General features: G+C 33.2%; 2 protein-coding genes across 2 annotated transcripts; both read left to right on the top strand.

Moving 5' to 3' along the window:
• The first annotated feature begins 9,019 nt into the window (after positions 1-9,019).
• Positions 9,020-10,280, top strand: LOC115975257 (abscisic stress-ripening protein 3-like). Its single transcript, XM_031095969.1, has 2 exons — positions 9,020-9,321; positions 9,883-10,280. The coding sequence occupies exons 1-2, from the start codon at positions 9,175-9,177 to the stop codon at positions 10,060-10,062; spliced, it is 327 nt and encodes a 108-aa protein (XP_030951829.1). The 5' UTR covers positions 9,020-9,174; the 3' UTR covers positions 10,063-10,280.
• Positions 10,281-16,237: 5,957 nt separating this feature from the next.
• On the top strand, positions 16,238-17,513 carry LOC115975258 (abscisic stress-ripening protein 3-like). The gene is made up of 2 exons (XM_031095970.1): positions 16,238-16,543; positions 17,113-17,513. The coding sequence occupies exons 1-2, from the start codon at positions 16,397-16,399 to the stop codon at positions 17,290-17,292; spliced, it is 327 nt and encodes a 108-aa protein (XP_030951830.1). The 5' UTR covers positions 16,238-16,396; the 3' UTR covers positions 17,293-17,513.
• The last annotated feature ends 1,445 nt before the right edge of the window (positions 17,514-18,958 follow it).

The raw sequence follows: 18,958 nt of genomic DNA, 5'->3' as shown, positions 1-18,958 counted from the left end.
CCAAAAATAGGGGTTTCTGGCTTTCTGCTATTGATGCCCTCTGTGGCTGGAGAAATTAATATGTCCAGCTGTAAGAGTGCTTTTTACCGCTAGAGCCCCCTGTGTCTGGGATAATGGGTAATAATAAATTATTCCAACCAAAAATAGGGGTTTCTGGCTTTTTGCTGTTGATGCCCTCTGTGGCTGGAGAAACGAATATGTCCAGCGGTGAAAGGGGTTTCTACCGCTGGAGCCCCCCATTCTTGGGAAGATGGATAATAATAATTTATTCCAACAAAAAAAGAGGTTTCTATTGATGAGACCCTTTATCGCGGAACTTTCAACCTTTTTTTTTTTTTTTTTTTACTTCTACCACTGGATAGACTATTCTTTTTTTAGGGATGAGAACCTTTTTTTTTTCTTCACCTCATAGGGGCTATAAGCTTAGAATAAGCATGTTGCAAGCCTTGGGGGTAGCTCAAATAGTTGAAAGATAGGTGGATTGGCATTTCACCAAACATCTTGAACATAATAATGTCATCACTCAGCTCCGTGAGCTGCTGGATCAAGAGATACTGAGCGTGTGATATATTGGAGTTGAGATCTCCTTCATGATATGTGATTCTAGACTTTTAGAGGCATGATAAGGCTATACTTTATGACTCCCTAGTGGAGTCACCAGAATGTCGGGGGCGGTTTTTTGCGCATGGCCATGTGTCTTCCGCTGGAGGTGTGACTTTGCTAAGCCCGAATTTGTTTTGGGGAGTCCAATCCGGAACTTGACATTAGGCCACATAGACCAATGGCTTCCAGTGCATTTTAACCCTACAAAATAGATAAAGCCCAGAGTCTTAGAATCATGATAATGGTTGAAATATAATATATTTAGCATAATAGCTTTGATTAACGGTGAGTTGAACGTTACTATTATGTGTGCTAAGTGATGTCCATTAGAATGTAATTAATTAAGTGTCATATGTCAAGTAATGGGATGAGTCCAATAGTCCATATCTAGCTGCACTATAGTTCATGTTCAATATAATAAGGTATGTCCAGCAATGGTCTATGCCCAAGTAATGTATGTCCATCAATGGTCTATGTCCAAATCATACATGTCTGGTAGTGATATGAATTCAATTTATTAATATATATATATATATATATGTTTATTAATGAAGCATTAGTGAATCCATGTTGATTAAATGGTGAGATAATATTAAAGTAATTTGCATCCAGCGGTAAAATGATAATGAGTTAACATATACTTAATAATGTAATTTCAAAGATGGAGAAAACGTTGACTTATCTTTTATGTTTCTGACTCCAGCTGTATAGCAGCACTTCATTCTTTATATGATCTGTGGTTCTAGCCGTATAGCGTTAGTGAGTTTCATAGTTTGTGGCTCCAACCATATAGTATCACTTTGTTCTTTATATGATTCATGGCTCTAGCCGTATAGCGTTAATGAGCTTTTATGTTTCTGACTCCAGTTGTATAGCAACACTTCATTCTTTATATGATTTGTGGCTCCAGCCGTATAGCGTTAGTGAGTTGATAACATTCCAACGGTATAATAATATGAGTACAGCGGTACAATAATAATAAAATAAAATATACTCAATTGTATAATTTCAAGGATAAAAATATAATGACTTATCTTCATAGTTTGTGGCTCCAGCCGTATAGCATCACTTTTTTCTTTATATGATTCGTGGCTCCAGCCGTATAAAGTTAATGAGCTGATAACATTCTAGCGATATAATAACATTAGTAGAGTGATATAATGATAATGAATAAAATATACTTAATAATATAAAGTTGAAGATAAAAATATAATGACTTATCTTCATAGTTTGAAGCTCCAGTCGTATAACATCAATGGGCTTAACATTTTAGCAGCAATATGATGTTATGAGTCCTTTCATGGTGACTTCATGATTGAAGGGGGAAAATGGGTGCAATTGGAGGGAGAGAGAATATGTCCAGCTGTGTGCATAGGTTGGTTAAGTTCCTCCTCTTTATCATGAACTTAAATGATTTTCCCCATATAATAGTCTTTTAGTTTTTAGTCAAATATAAATGATATTGCCTTCCATAAGAAGAACTTTTAGTATTAGAAATTTATGTATTTCATGAGAATAACTTTAATATGAAATCATTGTGCCTTCTAAGAGAAGGACTTTTAGTCTTTAATGTTCATATGCCTTCCATGAGAAAGGGCTTTTGTAATGTGTTCTTGGAAGAGTGTTTGGTATCTTTTAAGATGTATAGAGATGGTAAGAAATATATATGTTTTGTGAGATATGTTGTTTGTAAGGTAGATTAGAAATATATGTAAAAAGTATGTATGGATAGTTTGTGAGGAATTTGTTTGTAAAATATATGGGAGTAAGAGATAGATAATATGAAGGTTAATTATAGTAAATACATGAGCTTATAGTTGTTGCTGGAGTTGTTTTTTGTGTTATGACATTGGTTATGTAGCTTTCTACGAAAGAGGTATTGTAAGAGAAATAGAGAAAGAGATGGAGATGTGTTTATGGGCAACAAAATGATGATATTTCAGAATAATAGAGTGTGGGAAAGATGGATAATGGATAATGGTGTGATGTAATAGGTGTGTTGTAATGGTGTTATCTAAAAAGAGATATTTTTGTAAGAGAGATGGAGAAGTATAAAAATGCTTAGAGATATGGGCAACAAAGTGAATGAAGTTTCCGAATGAGGGGGTAAGAGGAATGGATGGTGGTACCCCTTGTTAGTGTGTAGCTTGGTCCTCTTTATATAGAGCCAAGTATGTAACTAGATTAGAATTAGTTGAAGGGAAATTTAGCAAATAAGGAAAAGTCTTTGACAAAGTAAGTGGTTTAATTAGTGAGTTTTTGTTTTTAGCCAAAAGAAGAAAGTTTGAGACTTTAATGCTACTAGAGCTGCTGTTACAGTTGTCAGTCATAACTGTCAGCTCTACAGTAGTAGCTGTTGTATGATGTCATCTGAATGACATCTTCTACTGGAGGAAAATATTTGGCATTAAATTCGTGGTTTGGTTGAAAATGGTAAGATAACCTTTATGAGACCTTTCTATTTCTGATATTGCAGTTGGAAGCTAAGGATCTTAGCTTAAAATGGTAGGATTTCTTTTATGGCATCCTTACTTCTTTTGGTATAGCTGGCAGTTGCTGGGATTGACCATTAATGGGCAATTGATGTCATTTTAGGACATGTGTCAACTACTTAAGTTGCTGTTGGAACTATTGCAGTTGCTGCTAGAGCTACTGCTGCTTCCATTGGAGTTGTTGCAACTTCTACTGGAGCTGTTGCAGCTTTTGCTGGAGCTGTTACAGCTTCCACTAGAGGTGTTCAACTTCTATTGGAGCTGTTGCAGCTTCCGTTGGGGTTGTTGCTAGTATTTTTTTTGCTAGGTTTCCTCTTTTGGAAAGTTATATGTTTAGTCTACGGTTTTCTTACAATATAATTTTGGTAAGTAATAAACTAGTTGGTTGATATTTAATGAAGTTTTAGAAATGTAATTATAGCTCTTTGTGTTTTGACCAAAGCAAGGAGAGCATTTAATGCTAGATATTAATATAGATTTAGCCATCTGCTTGAGATTGATTCAAATGAAAATAATAATATAATTAATATGAAATGATATAATTACATTTTTAAACTTTAATATATGATGGACATTAATTTTTATGTAAAGAGCATGGAGAGTTTTATCATTTTAAGTATTATGTGATATGAGAGGCTTACCAAATGTTACCTAATGCACACTCACCCGTCAGAGTTCAGGGAATTGGGGAAGACATGTCAAGCAACATGTTGTCCCTTATCAACTTTGAACCACTAGAGCTTAACTAAACATACTTCCTAGTCCTCCAAACCACGACTCCCAAAATTCCCCCGACGAGACTCATGAGCTTGGATCATGAGCCGAAAATGAGATGTTGTGCCACGAGATTGAACCATGGGCTTTGATGAGATAATATCGCTATGGGTTTTGGACCATGGGCTTTGACGTCTTTTTGTGTAAATATGGGCTCTTTTGGGTTTTAAAAGAGATTTTCCTAAAATCCATGATAATATTGATGTGGTGTGGGTTGCCAATGAAATAAAGGCATGTGGTGTGAAAAATTTTTCCTCAACACCCATTTTGGCCCAAGATAGTGTCTCATAAAGATTGATAGCCATTACCATTTTTTGTGCATAATACTAAAGTTCTGTTGTAAAATAAAGGATTTAGTAGGTTATAAATCTATATTTTAACTAGAAATTAAAGGTTTTATTTTTTTCATATATACAATATATTAATGATACATATATAAGTAAAGATATATATTTGTTTACTAATTCAATCGAAGTTTGAAAATTATTTACCCTCATTCTTTATAGATTAGTTTAATTTAAAAGTTTTAGATCTATAAATAATATGACCATTTTAAATAAATAAATATTGTGTGATCCAATGTGCTTTGGAGGGTGCTGTCCTATCATATGTAGTTTCTTCCATAAAATTTTATATATTCAATCCAACTAAAAATATTTCAAACAAATTATTTGACTATATATAAGAGAAGAATAAAAGAAAATTTCTTGCTAATTATTTCATAGAAAAGTTCTTGCTAATTATTAGTAAATTAAGAAAGTGAACATAGAAGTACTAACGATATATGCAGTGGCAAAGTCATAAAATTTCCTCAAGGGGGGCTCAAGCCAAATATATGATTGTATTCTGTAGCTTTAACTCTTTAAATATAAATGTGAATGACTTTATTTTTGAAAAAATAAAAATAAAAAAATTTTGCTGAAGAGATTTACTTGTATATTTTTATAAAATTATGCTTTAAATGCTCCTAAAATTAATAACTTATATATGACAAAAAAGTGAATATAAAAAAGATAATAAATAGACAACAATAAATTAAAGAACATTTACACTTTAAAAAAAAAAGGGGACCGTTAATTAAAATTTATTCAATATTTTAAATTTTTAACATTAAAAAAGAGGGTGAGGGGCATGTTAGAAAAATCCAAGGGCGGCCCAGGCCCTCCTACCTCCGCCCCTTATATATGATAAAAGATTAATAAAAATTTTCAAAATTCCTTGTATCTTTTTTATTATATTTTTTAAAATATAATACTCTCTCTTCCTTTCATTCTTCTCGAATTTTAAAGCAATAAAAGCCAAATTACCAACAAGACTAGGAATATGTTTTTCTCACAAAAGCCAAATTACTAGCAAGACTAGGAATATGAGAAAAGTAGAAAACAAAATAATTATAAATTACTTGGATAGTTGAATATTATTTAGGAAGTTGACATATAGATGTATAGAAAGTTGGTATGGATGTGTGTGTATATGAGAAAACTGCTAAACAAGAATATTTATTAAAATATCATATAGGAAGTTGACATATGGATGTATAGAAAGTTGACATATAGATGTATAGAAAGTTGGTATGGATGTGTGTGTATATGAGAAAACTGCTAAACAAGAATATTTATTAAAATATCATATAGGAAGTTGACATATGGATATGTAAGTACGCTCACTCCTAAGGGTTTGAGAGGTAGATGTCTCAAGTTGAATCCTGCAATGGGGAGCAATTGAGAAATAAATTCATGCTCTCAACTCATTCTCACTAACGTCCTCAATAGGGATGGGCACACAATTACGATTCATCCAGATTCCTTGCTCTATATCCTCAAGCCTAATGGGTAGTATGGGCGCAACGGGAGGGGAGTATGCCTCAGCCGAGTGGACCTAGATTAGGTCTAGAAACCATATAAATAACGTCCTTTATGGAAAGAAATATCTTACTACCAAAGTATGGGTTCGGAGTTTAAGTACAATTTGGGAAGGTGTTAGGCACCCCAGACTGCTTGACTCGTGGGTTGGCTTCCACTCATTGTGTCTTACGTCTTAATCTTGTTAAAGGCATATTCAATACTGTCATTCTAGACTCACACATACACTAACATACATCTAGCAAACAAACATGGCATTTTATCCCAAACCCTAACATACATCTATCATGCATCTCATATTATATCTTAGCATACATCTATCACACATAGCATTATATTACATCCAAGGCAGAAACATGTAAATATCAAATCAAGGTAGAAAAATAGGCATGGCAAGATCAAAACAACATGTTCACATATTCATAGCAAACCTAGATTGCATATCTAACGTCATATCCATCACATCCACAACTAGATGCATGTACATGTGAATGCATAACTTACCTCACTCCATCACAGTACCTATGCATCAATGTATGGTCATATGGATGCGTGTTCATGGCAAAACAAAGAAAAACAATAAAGGAACCCTAATCTAACATGTGAAGAACAAACCAACAAACAAACAGAGAAACAGAATATAAAATAGATGGGGTATATTCTCTTCAAAGTAGGTTTTATCTAGTACTCTTGCTATGTGAAATATTATAGTGTCAATGTTCAGAATATAATATCGTAATCTGAGAACTTTTCCTTATTATTTTTTTTTTATAAATGAAAGATCTTTCTATATTTGAGTTTCTTTTTTCTATAATCTTCTATGAAGTTTTTGTAGTCCTCCCTTTTCGCATAAATTTTGCACGATGAAGTCTAACGCCAGCGCCTAACCTTTGAGTAAAGGACATAACAAGGTTCCTGCGGGTTGCTTTCAAAAAAAAAACCTCCTATGGGTGAATCTTTTACATACATAACAAGGATCAACATTAAGTCCATATCTCTTTGCACTGATAACGGATGAGCTCATTACATCAATCTAAAAGTCCCTTAATGTATGCCTTTTGTAGATGATATAGTTTTGGTGGATGGAATTAATGCCAAATTAGAAATTTGGCAAGATACTATAGAATCTAAAAAAAAAATCGATTAAGTATGACTAAAATGGAATACATAGAATGTAGGTTTAGTAAAGGTAAAAACAAAAATGAAAGGGCAGTAATACTTAATGGTCAAGAGATACTAAAGAAAGATAGTTTTCTATTTCTTAGATCAATATTTCTTAAAGGTGAAGAAATTGAAAAGTGTGTGAATTAAAAGATATAAGCAAGGTGGATGAAGTGGAGAAGCACATCCAGTAGAGGAAGAGTGAAATAATCAAAGTCGAGGGAACAAAAAAGGTAGAGAAAACCAAAATTCACTTTGGTAAAAGTAATAAAAAAAGCCACGTCAGTTAAGGAAGTAATAAATAATATGACTTTAGATATAATCGAATGGAAAAAAAAAAATACATGTGGCAAACTCTAACTAATTAATCTTAAGGATTCATAGCACATCCCCAAATTTTGGGACTAAAAACTGTGATTTAAAAAATGTTTTGAAAACACGTGTTTATAATATTCATAAAGCAAAAAATTTGTTTGGTTCAATGTTTCAAATAGCATGTTTCAATATGCAAAAAAATATAAATATAATTTTGCAGCTTAAATATGTTCTCGAGTTTGGGAAAGGTGTAGAAAATTTTGCAATGGGGAATTGTTCTCCCAAAGGGGTCACTTTGGTTTGTCAAAACTCTATCCGGATTCTGATGGATTCTGGGGCTGTACTAGAATTTAATGGCCCGATTAAAGCTCGGGAAATCCTCGATGATCACCCAGGGTATGGCATTTTCCAGCAGGGTCAAGCTTCATCATCATTGCAAGACCTTGAGTGCTTAATTAGTGGCAGATTGTATTATCTACTTCCACTAAGCAAGGAGCACAAGCTTTGCAAAAAAGGGGTCACTGAGCAAGTGAAAAATATAGGGATCATTGAGCAATTGGAGGCTGAGTGGATGAGTGTGGTTGAGCCAGCTAAGATGTCATCACACGTTGCATCAAATTTTGTTGATAACTTAGCAAATGGTTCAACTCTTGAAGTCCTACCAATGGTTCGAGATAGAGTTTGGAGAGTGAAGTTGGTGATGGACACAAAACAATTGGAGGAAATCTTGTCAGAATAAGTGTATACTGAGGCATTGATTGAGAAAATGAGAATGGTTGCAAGCTCTGGTAGCCTAACACCAAAGAGAACAGAGAGTGCTTGGGGAATGTGTTGGAAGCCAACCCTCCTGAACCTTTTCAAGTTGCCACTTGATAATGGCAAATAAAAGCCAAGTTTCAAGCCTATGCTTAACTTTATTTTCCTTGCTCTTAGAGTACCTCTAATTCTCTCATGAGTTTGTTCTACTGTCCCAAGAGCAAACCAATCTTGTCTTGTACAATTAATGAGGGAAATGGGAAAGATGTTAAGTTGCTTGGTTAGGAAACTAAGAAACAAACTCAAGTTCAACGGTGATGGCAGCACAGTGGCTAATGACACAACTCCAGCGATCGGTGTCAACAATCTTGTGGCAAGAGACACCTTACTGATAATCTATGCTGGCAATTCGATGGTCAGAGACACCTCACCGGCGACCAGTGACCAAAAACGTGACCCCGCAACTAGTGTCGGAGGTCCGATCATTTTATCAATCAATGTTGGCGGTCCAGTCACTTGAGATACTGCTCCAACAGTGATTGTCAGTAGTCCGATCGTCAAAGCTATTGCTCACACTGCCAATTCTAGTGGTCTACTCACCGAGCCTTTGGTACCAACGACTTTGGTGTTGAGCCATCGCTTTGATGATTTACTTGAAAAGTTTTACCCGACATATTTAATACCTGAAAATATTTTACTAACAATGTTTTATACATAAAAATTTTTACATATAAAATATTTTACATTTAAAAATATTTTACTTCAAAACAAACAGAAAGTAAATATACAAATTGAATTTCAATTGAATACCTTTTATAAAAGCCTAGATTTAATTCTAAGTGGTCAAATGACTAAGCCCTCCCCAGGCCATGAATTTTGTCATCAAAGGTCAAGACTTAAGGAGTAAGTTATATTTATAATCTACAATACATTGGCCTGAATTTTTGTCATCATAGGTCAAGACTTAGAGATTAAGTTTTATATATATACACACACGTTACACGCTTATAGATATATACACACACGTTACACGTTACACGTTCATGTCCTGGGGGAGGGCTTAGTCATTTGACCATGATCACCACTATATATAATCACCCTAACCCAAACCCTTAATCCACATCACACAGAGTAATTAATAACCTTTCTCATTGATTTCTGGCATTGTAGTTCTTCTGCTTTCTCAAGTCACATATTACTTTACCACCACGATGGCTTACCACCACCACCATGACCGCCATCTCCACCTCAATAAAGATGAAGAAAAACCTGTTGATCATAAGAAGGAAGAGAAGCACCACAAGCATCGCGAGCACCTAGGTCAGCTTGGTGCTGTTGCTGCTGGAGCTTATGCCTTGGTAATCTTCCTCGTCTAGTAGCCATTTTTCCTTTTAATTCCATCAGTTTTTTTATATAATTGCCTGTTTACGTTTTAAAAATTGCTATTTTCATTGTATTGAAGTTTTTCTATTATTGTTACAGATACTGTTTTTTATCTCGAGTACCATGAACCAATATCTTTAATTAATCGAAAACGCTATAGAAAAGAATGTTTTTTTGGGGATCAATGAGAGATTTCATTGAAAACAAAGCACTATACAATAGCATATATGATCCTACACATAATACATATACACTAGAGAAATCAAACAAAACTTGCTGCGAAGACAAACAACCAAACCTTTTACAAATTAAAAGCAGCAAAGCTAGTATATACATAGCACTTCATTAGTTATTTAGTCATGTGTTGTGTTGGCTATATCAGGTGTTTCTGTGAGCATGCATGCATATTCGGGATTTCTTGATGGAAATAAAATCTATGTTGAATCCAATTGACCTTAAAATTTATTTGTGTATAGTTGTTTTAGCCCTTTTCAAATTCGTACTAGAACTCTAATTTGTTTCAATTATTGTTTCAGCATGAAAAGAAAAAGGCAAAGAAAGATCCAGAGCATGCCCACAAGCACAAGATAAAGGAGGAGATTGCAGCAGCAGTTGCAGTAGGAGCCGGTGGGTACGCGTTCCATGAGCATCATAAGAAGAAAGAAGCAAAGAAAGAAAAGAAGGCTCATGGAAAGAAGCACCACCATCTCTTTTAAGAGTCTATAAAATATTTATATATGTTTTGTTTTATTCAGAATATTTGAGACGTACATGTTAATCGTCAATAAGCGACTACCCCAAATAATATTATTATTATTAGGAATGAATAATGAGTTTATGAATCTCTTCTAGATGGGGTATATTCTTTTCAAAGTAGATTTTATCTAGTACTCTTGCTATGTGAAATTTTACAGTGTCAATGTTCGGAATATAATATTGTAATCTGAGAACTTTTCGTTATTTATTTATTTTTATATAATTGAAAGATCTTTCTATATTTGAATTTCTTTTCTCTGTAAGCTTCTATGAAGTTTCTGAAGTCCTCCCTTTTAGCTTAAATTTTGCATAATGAATTCTAAGGCCCGCACCAAACCTTTAAGTAAAGGAAAGTTCCTGCGGGTTGCTTTCAAAAAAAAAAAACTTCTGTGCGTGAATTTATTGCATACATAACAAAGATCAACATTAAGTCTGTATATCTTTGCACTAATAACGGATGAGCTCATTACATTGATCTAAGAGTAAGTCCCTTAATGTATGCCTTTTATAGATGATATAGTTTTGGTGGATGGAATTAGAAGTGGGATTAATGCCAAATTAGAAATTTGGCAAGATGTTGTAAAATCTAAAAACTTTCAATTAAGTATGACTAAAATAGAATACAGAGAATAGAATACAGAGAATGTAAGTTTTGTAAAAGTAGAAACAAAAATGAAAGGGCAATAATACTTAATGGTCAAGAGATGAATTATAGGATATGAGTAAGATGGATGAAGTGAAGAAGCGCATCCAATGGAAAAAGAGTGAAATGATCAAAGTCGAGGGAACAAAAAAGGTATAGGAAACCAAAAATCACTTTCGTAGAAGTAATAAAAAAAAAGACACGTCAACTAAGAAAGTAATAAATAATATGACTTTAGATATGATAGAATGGAGGAAAAGAATACATATGACAAACCCTAACTAATGAATCTTAAGGACTCATAGCACATCCCAAAATTTTGGGACTAAAGTTTTGTTATTATTGTTGTTGCATTGATCAATATGCGTGAAATGGCTACATCTCATTCTAATTTAGATGCACATTTTTGCTAAAATTAATAAAGGTTTCAAGCAAAAACTGTCCTTAGAAAGGTTAGTATACATTGCTATCATACAATCAGGGGCAACTGAATGCATTTGGGGGCCTAAGCAGAGGCGGCATTATGTACTGGCCAGGGGGTTCAAATGAACCCTCTGACCTGCAATTTTTTTTTTCATATATAACTTATTTTACAAATTTTTTTTGACTCCGATCAAATAAATTTCTAAACGCTTTGATTATAAATTATGTTTAAATCTAGCTAAAATAAACTTGAATATAATCATTTTAATGCTATTTTCACAATAATTTCACAATAGAGAGTAAGTGACAATTGTAACTAGTTTTTATTTTGACTCACAACTAACATCACTTTTTTACCTTTCTTTTTTGCTAATATGTCACTTTTTTTTTTTTTTACCTACCTTTAACAACTTGCCACCTATATTTTGTGGTGAAATTTTTGTGCAAGTGTTGTGTCAACAGTACTACTCTTAAAATATTTAATTTTATAATAAAGAAAAAATGTTTCAAATTTTTGCTCATTCGTTAAAAATAAATAAATAAACCTTCTATCTGGGACTCTAACTTACTTTTTGTTGACAACAAAATGAAGTTGTTTTTCCTACACTTTTCTTCTTCAGTAGCAAAAAATTACACTATCGTTCCAACCAACTTATTTATATTTATATCTGTGATTTCTTTCTTCATTCTCTCCATCTCTCTTTCTCCAATCTATGTTTTCTTAGCTTTTATCTTTGTTTGATCAAGTAGTTTTCTTAGCTTTTATCTCTGTTTGCTCCAATTCTAAGAGAGTGACCATGTGTATGGTTAAAAAAGCATACGCTTCAAAAGCAAAAATTTATATGAGTTTATTTTTTTTCTTAGTTCACATTTACTCCTAGTCCCACTCCTAGGTTTGTTATTATTCTTCTCTATCATATATTTTATTTAATTAATATTACTTATAAATATAATAAGTTACTATGCATTCAATGGTTGTTGTCTTACTAATCTTCAAGTTATTAATAAATTTCTTAGACTATTACACGATATAGTTGTATTGTATTTTAAATTGTATATAATATAGAAGTTGTATATACAAAAAAAAATTAATAATAATAATAATAATAATCATTTTATTTTATTTTTTAATCACCTCCATGATCAATTCCTAGCTCTAATACTATTGACCCTCCTAAAAAACAATCTTGGAGTCGCCACTGGGCCTAAGACGAAAATCGATTATCTTGTTTTAGATGCAAAATTACTACAAAAATAGATTATCTTGTTTTTAGAAATTTTATAGACACAAAAAATTAGACAAAACTTTTGGCACTTGACATGGCAGATTGATAGTAGTAAGTAAAAGAGTGGTGTTGGTGATAGATCTAGATGAGAACTAGTAAAAGTTTGCTAACTCAACTCTTGTTATTATTCTTTTTTTTTTTTTTTTAGAAATGCAAAATTCACAATATTTTTCACAACAAATCTTAGGTTTTAAGTTGCTTCTTGTTTTCAATTTGAAAACACCACTATAATTATTTTTTTTGTCTTCAATAACAGGCTATAACAACCTGCTACTTGGCATTTATTGTTTAAATGTGGTGAAAAATATTGTGGATGTAGTATTTTTCTCTTTTTTTTTTTCATTTGGTAAAAAAAAAAATTATTTTATTTATTAATTATGAATAACCCTATTGGTCAAAATTTGGGGCATTTTTTTTACTTAGGGCCTTAGGCGACCACTTCTATTACTTCTACTATTCAGCCCGCACTACATACAATAACTCTATTTTGATTAAAAACAAACTCCCTACTCTCTAGAAATAAGAAACCAAAAAATTCTATAAAAAAAAAAAAAAAAAAAAAAATCCATTTATGACACCGAAATTAACAATATAAAAAATTAATTCCACATTTTATCCTAAATAAATCACATATATATCGAAATTATGATCCTTCCTTTATTAAAATAGTTTACCAAAACTAATCTTACGAACTCCATCTGAGTTGTAATATTCTTTTGGATTCACGTAGAACTTATTGATTTGAGAAGTATAGCAAGATGGTGCATGCATGCATAATCTCAAGTTGGCATTTTTGAAGGCGGCAAAATGAACATCAAACAAAGGGTTAGTTTTGGGAGAGAGGGGTATGCTGGCTTGCTTTTGTGGGCATGGGCTTAAGTAATTTAAGCCATGGAATAATCATCATTTGAAAACATTTTTTTTATTTCTTGGGGGGAAAAAGACTATTGGTGTAAATTTCTAGAATTCTTGAAAGAATATTTTCATTTGATTAGACTAGAGTATAATTTTTATATTGTAAATAAAATTTAAAAAAAAAAAAAAAACCTAATACCAAAATTTATATATATATATATATAAACATATTCAGAAAAGGATCTCATCCCATGTTCAGCTCACTTCCACTTGTTCACGGTCATATCTATATTATATTCATTGAGAATATTTCTTCAAGCCCTGTGTGTGCAAGGCAATTCACGGAAGTGAAATCACTGTGAGTGCAAATGATGGTAACTTTTTAACTATTTTAACTGTGGAGCTGTGCACCTTGATTTCCGTTCAATTTTTTACCTGATGATGACATCTTTGTCATAATATTAACTGTTGTAAATTTAATGATTAGCCAAGTTTTCTTCTTGATGTTGATACATTGAACCTATGGTTTCAAATAAAATTGAAATCTGTTAGATACCTATTGGATCAAAATGGAATCAAACATAAAAAATTACACATCCCCTAGCAAAGAAATTTGAGCTTGGTCTGTTTCTCAATTGTCGTTTCCAACTGTTTTTACTTTACCTAACTCTTATTATATTCCTTTACCTTGGATCATTTCAATTTTTTCTTAAATAATTGTCCCAACGGTCCAATTTACATGGCACCGTTTCAAGTTTCTGAAAAAATCACAGGCCTTAAAATGTCTCTTCTGACACACCTTCGTTGTCTCTCCACTAGTGTTTGCTTATAGGTTCTACAACTTAAATATGTGCTTGAGTTTGTGAAAGAAGGTGTAGAAAATTTTGCAGTGGGGAACTGTTCTCTCAAAGGAGTCACTGGGGTCTGTCACAACTCTATCCGGGTTTTGACGGCTTCCGGAGCTGTATTAGATTTCAAAGGCCGGATTAAAGCTTGGGACATCCTCAATGATCACCCGGGGTATGGCATTTTCCAGCTTAATCACCATTGCAAGACCTTGAGTGCTTAATTAGTGGCAGATTGTATTATCTACTTCCACTAAGCAAGGAGCATAAGCTTTGCAAAAATGGGGTCACTGAACAAGTGCAAAACATTGGGATCATTGAGCAATTGGAGGCTGAGTGGATGAGTGTGGTTGAGCCAGCTCCTGAAGTCCTGCCAGCGGTTGGAGATGGAGTTTGGAGAGTGAAGTTGGTGATTGACACAAAACAATTGGAGGAAATCTTGTCAGAACAAGTGAATACTGAGGCATTGATTGAGAAAATGAGAATGGTTGCAAGCTCTGCTAGCCTAACACCAAAGAGAACAGAGAGTGCTTGGGAATGAGTTGGAAGCCAACCCTCATGAACGTTTTCAAGTTTAATTTCCACTTGATAATGGCAAATGAAAGCCAAGTTCCATGCCTATGCTTAACTTTATTTTCTTTTCTCTTAGAGTACCTCTAATTCTCTCATGACTTTGTTCTACTGTCCCAAGAGCAAACCAATCTTGTCTTGTACAATTAATGAGGGAAATGGGAAAGATGTTAAGTTGCTTGGTTAGGAAACTAAGGAACATACTCAAGTTCAACGGTGATGGCAGTGCAGTGGCTAATGACTCAACTCCAGCGATCGGTGTCAGCAATTTGGTGGCAGAAGACGCCTTACTGATGATCGATGCTGGCAGTTCGATTGTCGAAGACACCTCAACGGCGACCAGTGACCAAAATCGCGACCCCGCAACTAGTGTCGAAGGTCCAATAATTGAAGATGTCATTTTGTCAATCGATGTTGGTAGTCCAGTCACCTAAGATACTGCTCCGACAGTGATTGTTAGTAGTCCGATCGTCAAAGCTATTGCTAAGAAACATACTCAAGTTCAACGATGATGGCAATGCAGTGGCTAATGACTCAACTCCAGCGATCGGTGTCAGCAATCTGGTGGCAGGAGACGCCTTACTGATGATCGATGCTGGCAGTTCGATGGTCAGAGACACCTCATCGGCGACCAGTGACCAAAATCACGACCCTGCAACTAGTGTCGAAAGTCCGATAATTGAAGATGTCATTTTGTCAATCGATGTTGGCGGTCCAATCACCTAAGATACTGCTTCGACAGTGATTGTTAGTAGTCCAATCGTCAAAGCTATTGCTCTGACTACCAGTTCTAGTGGTCTAGTCACCGAACCTTTGGTACCAACGACTTTGGTGTTGAGCCATCGCTTTGATGATTTACTTGAAAATTTTTACTTATCATACTTAACACCTGAAAATATTTTACTAACAATATTTTATACATAAAATTTTTTTACATATAAACATATTTTACTTCAAAACAAACATAAGGTAAATATACAAATTGAATTTCAATTGAATACCTGTTACAAAAGCCTAGATTATGCTATTTAATTCTAAGTGCAAAGTCATGTGGCTTAAGCTAAACTACCTTACAACTATAAGTTTGGTAATTCTTTAATTAAATAGTCTTAGCCAAATTGAAATTTTTATATAAATAAAAATGAATTTTTTTTTTTTAAGTATCTCAAACGTATGATTTGCTTGTAAGATCTTTAAAGTTGTCGGGACAAAAAAATGTAAACAACAACTACAATGCCATAAATCAATGAGAAAGGTTATCAATTGCTCTGTGATGTGGATTAAGGGTTTGGGTTAGGGTGATTATATATAGTGGTCAAATGACTAAGCCCTCCCCAGGCCGTGAATTTTCTGATCAAAGGTGTAAGTTATATTTATAATCTATAATATATTGGCCTGAATTTTTGTCATCATAGGTCAAGACTTCGAGATTAAGTTTTATATATATACACACACGTTACACGCTTATAGATACATACACACACGTTACACGTTACACGTTCATGTCCTGGGGGAGGGCTTAGTCATTTGACCATGATCACCACTATATATAATCACCCTAACCCAAACCCTTAATCCACATCACACAGAGTAATTAATAACCTTTCTCATTGATTTCTGGCATTGTAGTTCTTGTGCTTTCTCAAGTCACATATAATACTTTACCACCACGATGGCCTACCACCACCACCATGACCGCCATCACAACCTCAATAAAGATGAAGAAAAACCTGTTGATCATAAGAAGGAAGAGAAGCACCACAAGCATCGCGAGCACCTAGGTCAGCTTGGTGCTGTTGCTGCTGGAGCTTATGTCTTGGTAATCTTCCTTGTCTAGACTCTAGTAGCCATTTTTCTTTTTAATTCCTTCAGTTTTTTTATATAATTGCCTATTTACGTTTTAAAATTTGCTATTTTCATTGTATTGAAGTTTTTCTATTATTGTTACAGATAATGTTTTTGATCTCGAGTAGCATGAACCAATATCTTTAACTAATCGAAAACGCTATAGAAAAGAATGTTTTTTTGGGGATCAATGAGAGATTTCATTGAAAACAAAGCACTATACAATAGCATATATGATCCTACACATAATACATATACACTGGAGAAAACAAACAAAACTTGCTGCGACGACAAACAACAAACCTTTTACAAATTAAAAGCAGCAAAGCTAGCATATACATAGCACTTCATTAGTTATTTAGTCATGTGTTGTGTTAGCTCTATCAGGAGTTTCTGTGCGCATGCATGCATATTCGGGATTTCTTGATGGAAATAAAATCTATCTATGTTGAATCCAATTGACCTTAAAATTTATTTGTGTATAGTTGTTTTAGCCCTTTTCAAATTCGTACTAGAACTCTAAAGTTTCAATTATTGTTTCAGCATGAAAAGCATAAGGCAAAGAAAGATCCAGAGCATGCCCACAAGCACAAGATAAAGGAGGAGATTGCAGCTGCAGTTGCAGTAGGAGCCAGTGGGTATGCGTTCCATGAGCATCATAAGAAGAAAGAAGCAAAGAAAGAAGAGAAGGCTCAAGGAAAGAAGCACCACCATCTCTTTTAAGAGTCTATAAAATATTTATATACGTTTTGTTTTATTCAGAATATTTGAGACATGTTAATACGCGACTACCCCAAATAATATTATTAGGAATGAATAATGAGTTTATGAATCTCTTCTAGATGGGGTAGATTCTTTTCAAAGTAGATTTTATCTAGTACTCTTGCTATGTGAAATTTTACAGTGTCAATGTTCAGAATATAATATTGTAATCTGAGAACTTTTCCTTATTTATTTTTTTATAATTGAAAGATCTTTCTATATTTGAGTTTCTTTTCTCTATGATCTTCTATGAAGTTTCTGAAGCCCTCCCTTTTCGCTTAAATTTTGCATAATAAATTCTAAGGCCCGCACCTAACCTTTAAGTAAAGGAAAGTTCCTGCGGGTTGCTTTCAAAAAAAAAAAAAAAAAACTTTTATGGGTGAATTTATTGCATACATATCAAGGATCAACATTAAGTCTATATATCTTTGCACTAATAACGGATGAGCTCAATACATTAATCTAAGAATAAGTCCCTTAATATATGACTTTTGTAGATGATATAGTTGTGGTGAATGGAATTAGAAGTGAAATTAATGCCAAATTAGAAATTTGGCAAGACAATGTAGATTCTAAAAACTTTTGATTCAATATGACGAAAATAGAATATATAGACCGTAAGTTTAGTAAAAGTAGAAACAAAAATGAAAGGCAGTAATACTTCATGGTCAAGAGATACTAAAGAATGATAGTTTTTTATTTCTTAGATCAATATTTAATAAAGGTTAAGAAATTGAAAACTGTGTGAATCATAAGATGTGAGCAAGGTGGATGAAGTGGAGAAGTGCATCCACTAGAGGAAGAGTGAAATGATCAAAGTCAAGGGAACAAAAAAGGTAGAGTAAACCAAAAAATGACTTTGGTAGAAGTAATAAGAAAAGACACATTAATTGAGAAAAGTAATAAATAATATAACTTTAGATATGATAGAATGGAGGAAAAAAAAATACATGTGATAAACCCTAACTAATAAATATTAAGGATTCATAGCACATTCCAAAATTTTGGGACTCAAGTTTTGTTATTATTGATGCTGCATTGATCAAAATGCTTGAAACGACAACATCTCATTCTAATTTAGATGTTCATTTTTGCTAAAATTAATAAAGGTTTCAAGCAAAAACTGTCCTTAGAAAGGTTAGTAAATATTTCTGACATACAATGACTCTTTTGATTAAAAACGAACTCCCTACTGATCACTAGAAATAAGAAATAAAATTCTAAAATATTAAAAAATCCAATTATGACACCGAAATTAACGATATCAAAAATTTATTCCACATTTTATCCTAAATAAATCACATATAGATCGAAATTATGATCTTTCATTTCTTAAAATAGTTTACTAAAACTAATCTTACGAACTCCATCTGAGTTGTAACATTCTTTTGGATTTATGTAGAACTTATTTGATTTGAAAAGTATGGCAACATGATGCATGCATAATGTCAATTTGGCATTTTTTATATCTATATGAAGAAATCATGAGCAAGGATAGAGCTAGAAATTTAGTTGAGGAAGGGCAATACTGAAAGAAAACAACTATAGAACACGAATAATTTTTACAAAAAGAAAATTGTAACCTTCATATTTGCAAGACTATAAATGCAGCAACATTATTACTGAT

The sequence above is a fragment of the Quercus lobata genome, chromosome 2 (assembly GCF_001633185.2).
Source record: "Quercus lobata isolate SW786 chromosome 2, ValleyOak3.0 Primary Assembly, whole genome shotgun sequence".
Taxonomy (NCBI): domain Eukaryota; kingdom Viridiplantae; phylum Streptophyta; class Magnoliopsida; order Fagales; family Fagaceae; genus Quercus; species Quercus lobata.
This window is presented reverse-complemented; position numbering and strand designations above follow the sequence as displayed.